The 9,717-nt window shown below is 33.3% G+C and overlaps 1 protein-coding gene across 1 annotated transcript; it reads right to left on the bottom strand.

The window, feature by feature from the left end:
• Window positions 1-8,606: 8,606 nt before the first annotated feature.
• Window positions 8,607-9,254, bottom strand: LOC107950823 (pectinesterase inhibitor 4). The gene has a single exon (XM_016885771.2). It carries the CDS (start codon window positions 9,252-9,254, stop codon window positions 8,607-8,609), a length of 648 nt encoding a protein of 215 aa, XP_016741260.1.
• Window positions 9,255-9,717: the final 463 nt, after the last annotated feature.

The following is a 9,717-nucleotide window of genomic DNA, read 5'->3' as shown; positions in this document are numbered from 1 at the left end:
GAACAAGCCTATTTAAGCCCCGTTCTTTATTGTGTTTGGGAAGTTATTTATTCTATTACTCATAAAATTTATAAAAAAATTTAAAAATAACTTAACCTATTTTAATTAATACATATAATCATTGTTTGATTCACTCATAAAACAAAGAAACAAAGCTAAAGAATGGGTCTACTTGTTTTATTTCATATGCTCTAATAATCCAAGAGGACCAACCATCATAGGGGTGAGCAAAACAAGAATCGATTCGAAAAAATTAATTTTTTTTCAAATTTTGAGTTAAACAAATTGAGTTATTCGAGTCAACTAGAATTTATTTTTTTTCAAATTTCGAGTTCAAATCGAGTTGAGTTTTTATGTTAAAATTGAATTATTAATGATATCATAAAATATGCGTGTTAAAATTTTATGTTGGTATCAATATCATATTTCTTTAAGATAACTTCTATTAAAAAAATCAGATTTTTTACATTTAATATAGTTTTCAATTTCAAAATATATGGTGACAAGAATGAGAAGATAATTGAAGCAATTAAGTAAGCAAATAAGCTAACTCGTATATAAAAGATTAATAACTAAATTATGAGAGGATGAAAATTAATAAAAAATTTGATTACGGTGGGTGATAGTGGTTATAAAGACTCAATGTCATTTTTTTAAATTTAACTCGAACAAATATATTCGATTCAAATTCCAACTCACTTGACACGACTTGAGAAATTTTCAAATTACATTAGGATGATAAAATATGATTCGTTAACTCAATTAACTCAAAAAAAAATTATTCGATTCGATTGAACACTCACCCATAGAGCATCACATTTATACAAGGATAGCTAATGTATCAGCCAAGAAACTCAGTCTCACAATCAACCTAACTGACTCTTAGCTTATACACTAACTGAAAGAATATAAATTACTTTGGAACTAATTGACTTAACTAAGTACATAACAAAACTACCTAACTAGCAGCTAAAGCAACTGCTTATAACAAAATTACCTAACTAGCAACTGAAGCACATGTTCAACCATGCTGAGAACCATGATTTCATACCCTAACATTCACCCATTTGCTGGCATTTGTAGTGACTTCTGGTCTGTAGTTGTTTATACTTTCTAACAACACTAAGACTGGATCAAAATTTGTTGAAGAAAGGTGCAGACAGAGGTTTGGTAATCACATTTGCAACCTATTCTTCTGCTAGAACATGTCCAACTATTAACTTTCTTGCTACCACTTTCTTTTGAACAGAAAAAGGTCTAATTCTATTGTTTAAACTTGGAATCCATCACAGAATTGACCGACACAACCACTACACCTGAATTATCACACCCTACAACAACTTTCCTTGTAATATAGACCTTTAACTTAGACAACAAGGAATCTAGCTGGATAATTTCAACAGTAACATGAGCTAAGCCCCTGTACATAGCTTTTGCGGTGGAACGAGAGACCACCTGCTACTTCCTTAAACTCCATGACACAAGATTACCTCCTAGAAAAACACAGGACCCTGTTATTGAATGCTTGTCATCTAGATCAGTTCCCCAATTGGCTTTAGAATATCCAACCAAAGACAATCTAGGTGCAATTTTGAAAAAAAGAGAGACCATAATCCATAGTACCTCGTAGATACCTTAGAATTCTTTTTACTGCTTTAAAATGTTGATCAAGAGGTTTATGCATGAATTGACATACCTTGTACTATAAATCACCTATAATGCTCCTATATTCTGAATAATTGTTAACTAGACTACCACTATGAGCAGAAAAATTACAAGAGTTGACAATAGAAGTGGGAGAACCATTTTAGTGATCTATCTTGCATCTCTTCAACAGATCCAAAATGTACATCCTTTGATTTATAAACAAACCAACAATAGTGTATGTCACTTCAATGCCTAAGAAAAAATGCAGTTGCCCCAAATCCATAAGTGAAAATTTTACGTCCAAAGACGTAACAAATTCATCCACAAAGGCAGGTTGATTGCCTGTGTCAATAATGTCATCAATATACACTAAAACATAAAGAATCACCTCTCCAAAAATTTTAATGCACAAGGAAGCATCTGACTTAGATAATACAAATCCTGTGGCTATCAAATGCTCCCTAAGCTTGTGAAACCAGGCTTTAGGACCCTATTTGAGGCTATAGAATGCCTTTTTCAAGTTACAAACAAGTGATGTAGCACCATCATGTGTCTTAAAACCAAGAAGTTGAACCATATAGATCTCCTATATAATGTCTTCATTAAAAAGGCATTGTTGATGTCAACTTGCCTTAGTTTCCACTCATATGTCACAACTAGAGTTAGAATAACCCTGATAGTGGTTAGTTTAACCACAAGACCGAAAGTCTCTTGGAAATCAATACCAGTTTCTTGGAGATGCCCTTTTACCACCAGTCTATCATGATATCGAGCTATAGTTCCATCAACATTCTTTTTTAGTTTAAATATCCACTTACAACCTACAACTCTCTTATTGGGAGGCAAAGAAACCAACTCCTAGGTGTTGTTTTTCAAATGTGCATCATATTCCTGTTAAACAGCCTTGGTCCACTTAGGACTTGTGTAAGCTTCTTCAATTTCTAGGGGATCTCAATCACAAACTTCAGTTGAATAAAATTTTGGTTTAAAAATACCATTTTTTGATTGAGTTTGCATAGGATGCATTTTAGAACCAGATTGAATGCCAACAATTAGAATAAGATCAAAGGTAATGTATGGAAAAACTTAATTGAAGGAGAAGCAGTAGAAACTGAAGTAAGCTCGATAAGAGACATAATGTTTATAGGAGATGAGAAAGAAACTATAGGTGATCTTGCAGGTGAACTTTGACTAGGCCAAGATGAAGGAATAGCTAAAAAATGTCTCTAAGAGGATACAATAGGAACATAAAACCTCTGATGAGCATGATGATTACTCATTGAATGTCATGGAGACACATTGATCAAGTTAGAGGAAAAATGGAAACCATCTCTCATAAAAAAATGACATATATAGATACAAATATTAAGCTTGAATCATCAAGGCACTTGTATCCTTTATGAAGGAAACTATAGCCAAGAAAAGGTCATAGCTTAGATTGAAATTGTGATTTATGCTTGTTGTAGTGTCTAAGATAGGGATAGAAGTAACTACCAAAAATTATGATTTATGCTTGTTTGATACAACAGCTCATGATGGGATTTTACTTGCAAGACAAATGTAAGAAGCATGTTAATCAAATACACAACACTGAGAAAAACATGTGTCCAAAAATGCATAGGAAAAGAAGCTTGAGCAGCTAATGTGAGACTAGTTTCAACAATGTGTCTGTGCTTTCTTTCTACAAGACCATTCTATTCTGAAGTGTGAGGACAGGTTAGTCTATGTTGAATATCAGATTGGTTAAACACTTGTGAAAAAGATCTAAATTCACCACCCCAGTCACTTTGAAACACATTAATTTTAGAATTAATCTGAACTTGAATAAATTTTTGAAACTGACCAAAATTATCAACAGCTTCTGACTTATGTCTGAGTAAGTAGATCCAAGTGTACCTATTATTGGCATCAATAAAAGAAACATAGTCCAAAAATCCTTATGAAGTTACATGAGCAAGGCCTCAGTCTGATATAAGTAGTTCAAAAATAAAGGAGTCTATAGTCTTGGAAGTAGAAAATGAAAGCTTGTGAGACTTCCCAAGTTGACAAGCTGAGCAAACACTAAAATGTGCTTGTGTAGAAATGTTACAACTAGTGAGTACTTGATAAATTACTTTATTACATGGATGTCCTAGGCGTTCATGTAGAAAATCAACAACTGAACTAGAATTTAACTCAATATGGTTGAGTGAACTAGTACACTTGGAAGGTCTACGAGAAGAACCAGTAGCAGTGAATTGTTATATTGAGGAAGTAAACCAATACAGGCCCTTATGAATGTAGTCCACCAATAAATCTGCTCATGTTTGTAAGTCCTTCACAAAATAATAAAAGAGATAACACTCAAAATAAACTTGGTTATCCTTAGCAAATTGAACAACAAATAAAAAATTTTTACAAACAAAAAGGACATGAAGAAGATTCTTGAGATGTAAGACATTTTACCGTAAGGAATAAATGAAGATCCTACATGTGCAACAGGCACACAAGTGCCATTTCCCATAAAAAAACTTACTAGTACCTGTGTATTCAGCAACTTTATTGATATTGGAGATATAATGGGTCACATGTTTAGTGGCCCTTGAGTCTGGATGCCAAATTTGTTCACCAACATTGATAGGGACAATAGTAAAATGACACTCTGACTTAGGAGGCTTTGATTGAGGAAAGTTGCTTACCTGAAGCTTTTTATGAACTTGAAGCTGCCACATGTGATAAGAAGCACTAGGAACACTCACCTAGTTAAAAGCACCTTGACCATAACATTAGTGTTGTGGAAAAGCACCACAATTCTGAGAAAACTAGCCCTAATCAATAAACTGATGATAAGTCACATGCATTAGCCCCCTTTGATCTATGTTAGACACACTAGAGAAGGTTTCATCAAACCTATAGTACCACTTCTGCACTACATGTCCAATCTGGGCACAAAGTTGACATTGAGGTCAATTGTTATAAAAATGACCCCCACATCCTTTATCATGATAGTAACTTCTACCCCCTCTAAACTAATATTTTTGTCCTTGAGTGTAACTTTTATTTGAGCCACTATTGAATTGAGTATTCTTAGATTGATCCACTTCACCATATTTTTGCTACTGAACCACATTATCTTTTATAAGACGAGTAGTTACAAACTCAAGTTGCCTTGATTCACAATCATTTAACATTTTAGCAAGGAGTTCAAGAGAGACACTAGTTGCTAAGGCCAATACTCGAATTGGCTCATACTCAATTGGAAATTATGTAATGTTGGAAAAAAATTGGTTTGAAAACGGTTTTCTTGCATAGTAAAAACTAAAATTTTGAAAATCGAGTCAGCTTATGATATTTATAGCAATAAACCCTAAACTAAATTCTCACTTGAGTTTTCAGATAGACAGATCTTTTTCGTTCTCAACTTTTAACCAAATGGCCTTCTTCGCTGTTCTCGTACCATGAACTACTTCAAGTGTAGGCTCAAACAATTCAAATCAAACACAAAACCTAAAATAGTTTTCTTACTTTTAGTGTGAAAACGAAAAATCTCTTCTCAAATAGAAACTAAAAGAATTGTTATTTCGGAGAATAGATTTAATAGTTGAGAATACATTCTCTCTATTTTCGGATAGAGTAACAATATCTTAAAGTTGTGTGTAAATAGCCCTATCGGTGTCACTTATTTATAGGGAGAGGAGGTAAAACCCTTGTTGTATTGTAGAAGTTTATTTCAACAAGAAAAATGAACTCCTAGTCTATCTAGGAGTATAGGAGGCGACAACCATAGTTAATAGTACTAGGGTTTGCCATCCTCCTTATTAGCATGAGGGGCTTTTGGGCATCTCCCATATCAGGTCCAATTACAAGTACTTCCTAAACTTTTAACCGAATACTTTATAATTTGATCCAACCTGACATTTTTTTTTATATTTCCCAAAATAAACATCTCAATATTTTTCTAATTAAATAATTTTTTCAACCCAATTCGAATTTTGTTAAAATCATGAGGACTTTACCATCAAAGAATCTATGAGAAAATATATTTAATATTTCTACATTCATCGGTTCACTATGACCAAATGATTTATTTCCATTTTCAATCTTCATTTAATCTGGAAAACATAAATTCTTTTTCAGGTCATTTTCGTTTTGGAGAAAACCACATTTATTTCCAAATGATTCTATTTCTCCATTTTCATTTTCATTTTGGAGAAAACCATAATCATTTCTAAATGTTTCTTATATATCCATTTTCACCATTTCTATTTATTTTTGTTCATTTGATTCAACATGCAATTATTTATGGTTTCAACGAGCTAGCAGAGGGACCGGTTGGACATATGCGATTAAGACTCAAATGATTTATAATTAAGTTCCAATTTTTTGCTTATCAATTAAAAACTCATTTAGTCATGTAATCATTCCACTATAGTATCTTGACTGAGCTCTCCCCAACAACATACCATTACCAAAGCAACTTGATCAATGCTCGTCCACTGGCCTTGTCATAAGTGTGTTACCTTTATGGGATATCCTTAATTGCTTTGGGATAATATCCATTCTCCCAATATGATTCTATTTTATTTCATGGTAACCATTACATATTCCTTAATGAAAAGTCAATTAATACCAAATAGTGATCAAGTCGTTCATCACAAAGACGAATGACTCGTGACCACGATCAACCATATATTTCCAATGAGAGGATATCATTTACCCATGTCTTGAGCTATGAATTCCATTACTATGAATGACGCTACATACTATAGAAATCGTATATCCAATGTACCAGCTTTCGGTTCCTTATCTATTTAAACTCAGGCTTTTACTTTCATCAAAGTATAGGAGTCACACATGCATAGTTTGTCATCCACTCAGGATTTAGGTATGTCACACTATGAACATCAAAAGTGAATAAATCCATAAACGGATTAAGGATCTATTCTTCTTTGGTCCAATAAGATATATTGTCTGTCTATTCAATCACATCTATGTATTTATCTTTTAGGAGTCATCTTCTCCGATGTCATAGACAAAGCATCTGCCCAATTGGACTTGATAGATGACATATTAGTCTTTCAATTGGTTTGCTCATTTTCGATTAGACTAAGGACATGTTTAGGTTTATCTACTAATATAGTGTCTTTTATTACGATCGAACCGTGTAATATCTCTTAGTATTTGTTTAAACATTAGACAACCATTGAGCAACGTTTACTTCTATTTTGCTTTACGTGTAAAAACCACATGAGAAAAATTATACAAAGTATATTAATGTAATCAATGAATTTGTTTTATTAACCAATCTATTCGAAAAAATTACAAGTTTACAAATGAATATACTATACTCAAGGAACCAAATCCAACATGCAAGAATGATGATTACTTGTTCTTGATCAGAAATAACACTTCCAGCTACAGACAAAACATCACACTTTTTTTTTTATCTTGGATAAGTACTCTTTGATAGTCATTTGACCTTTTTTTTGAAAGTAAACCATATGCCTTGGACTCGAAATCTTAATGCTACATCGATTAAAAAAATGTCTTCCAATTATCATCTATACATCAAAACTAGTACTAGCACTAGTTAGATAAGCTAAAACATCATCACATACAATAGATAGCAACTAAGAGGCCAACAACTTATCTTGTTATTTATGCAGCAAGAAATCAGGATTGTCAACCAAGTTTCTGGAACAATAACATGTCCTAATACATAGTTTTGCAAACCATATCCTTCAAGAATGAGCATGATCTAATGTTTCCAAAAAAGGAAGTAGTTTTCACTGAGTTTAATGTCTTATGTTTTGGAAACTATTGAACTTTTCTAATCACTCCATACAAGGTTGCCATTGGGTCTAAGTTGTGAGAATGTACCTACTTAGCAACATTTGAAGAAGAATGATGCTGACTACCGCCATTCCTTGAGAACACTTCTAGAGCTATGAAGACCAATACTAAAATGCTTAAGAAGAAACTTTCTTGATAGCCAAGTATTAGCTGAAATTGCTTTACACAACCAAAAAATTCATTGGCTTTGATACCATGTTTGATTCACTCATAGAAACAAAGAAACAGAGTTAAGAACGGGTCTACTTGTTTTATTTCATATGCTCTAAGAATCCAAAAGGATTGAGCATCACATTTATACAAGGATAACTAATGTATCAGCCATAAAACTCAGTTTAACAAGCAACCTAACTGACTCTTAGCCGATACACTAACTAAAAGTAAGCTAATTACATTGGGAGTAGCTGACTTAACTAACTACATAACAGAACTACCAAACTAGCAGCTGCAGCAAGTGCTCATAATAGAATTACCTTAACATGCATCGTATAAGTAAAAAAACTAGTTAAATATATATTTTGAACAATCTAATTTGACTACATAATTACAAGTTATACATAATTCAATAATAGTATGCGAAATTAATGGAAATGCTTAATAATCGTAAAATCATATATTTGCATGTCACCGACCTTCAAATATATATTAGCATATCACCGGGATTGGAGAATATATCATGTGCAGTTTAAGTTTAAAAATGTGGAATCTTTTGGATTTATTACAACTAATTACGATATGGAATCTTTAGTCTACTTAAAGCTGACTTCTATTTTCTTCTTGTTCTTGAAAAGAAAAAGGAAAAATAAGTATTGGCACATGGGAACCCAAAAGAGGGGCGGTGTTCGTGTTTAAAAATAATGGTGGAATTAAACAAGGTTGACCATGATCATGAACTCGTACTTCATTGGTATTACATCTTCCAAGCAACATTTTTCATGCAAGAAAATGTTAATATCATTGGCCAAGAACAACGAAACGTATTCACAAATCACCATATTGGTGCATGCAAACACTGTTGAGACAAAAAGATTAGAAATTTTCATTTAAATTACCCAAGGTATATGAAGAAAAAAAGTGTACTAAGTGAAAGGTACAAAGGTAAACAGTGAGCACTAGTAGTGCTCTAATTAGCTACGATTAGAGAGAGTATTGAGAAGAGCCAAACAATTGCTGGTCAACTTGGAGAGATTCAACACAGTCTTCTTGATGTTCTTATTCACTTCGTAGCTCACTTTCTGGCCATCAAATTCATCCGTGCATGTGCCTTCATCTGTCAATGCAGCAGCAACCCATGTCCTTATATTTTCTATTAATTCAGACTTATGATCTGCGCCTTGTATATTAGCCATTACCGTCAAGGATTGCTTCATCTCGTCAATGGCATAACTTATTGTTGAAGCACAATCACGGACGATGGCTCGCTCAGTACGACTCAAACCCTTTAGTCTCCAAAGAGTGGATATGGAGAAGGATGTTTTACGAGCAGCTTTTATAGTGACGAATAAGGAAACCCTGTAGAGCTTCTCTGGATCTGTTTTAATGGAGGATGCGTATTTGGAAAGAGATTTGTAGCAGTCGCTCGGATATGTGGCTGAATTGCAGGCTTTCTTTATGAAGCTTTTGTAGGTCTTACGAGAAGCTTTGTTGGTAATTTCGCTTGCAGAGACATGTGGAACGTTTAACATGAGGAGAAGAATGGCAAGTGAAAATATGAAGAATTGAAACAAAGAATGTGACGAAGAGCTTCTTCTCCAACTCCTAGCTGCTGCTTCCATTTTCAGTTTCTTTGTATGTTGTTTGTATATCTGAACTCAGGTTCACATTTATATAAAGTTAACTCTATGCTGTACTTTGGTATATATTGTTTTTTTTATTCTTTCTTTTCAATTGTAAACAGTGTGAGGTGGAGATTAGCGAATATTAATGATCTATGGCATATTAATTAACTAATTATTAAAGATGTTGCAGATCAAGCTTGCATGCACACAGAGCACTGGCTCTGCAATGCCAGCCCGTCTTGGTTGGGATGTGGAAACACATGCAAATTATATTGAAACAGAATCTAGTAACCTGCACTTCATTTATATATATTATTCTAAACTTATTCAGCAGGAAAGAAGATATTTAAAGGAAAAAAGAAGCAAAAGGATATATTCTCACTTCGGATGTCTCCTTGGTAAAACGAGGCTTGTACGCACTTAAATACACAAAATTACGAGTATAATTTGTATTGGAACG

This window comes from Gossypium hirsutum, chromosome D03 (assembly GCF_007990345.1).
Source record: "Gossypium hirsutum isolate 1008001.06 chromosome D03, Gossypium_hirsutum_v2.1, whole genome shotgun sequence".
In the NCBI taxonomy this organism is placed as follows: domain Eukaryota; kingdom Viridiplantae; phylum Streptophyta; class Magnoliopsida; order Malvales; family Malvaceae; genus Gossypium; species Gossypium hirsutum.
Note: the sequence above shows the minus strand (reverse complement) of the source record. Positions and strands in the feature narration are given on the sequence as shown.

What these genes read in the sequence shown, in the direction of transcription:
- LOC107950823 (XM_016885771.2), bottom strand. Translation starts at nt 9,254, where the DNA reads ATGGAAGCAGCAGCTAGGAGTTGGAGAAGAAGCTCTTCGTCACATTCT.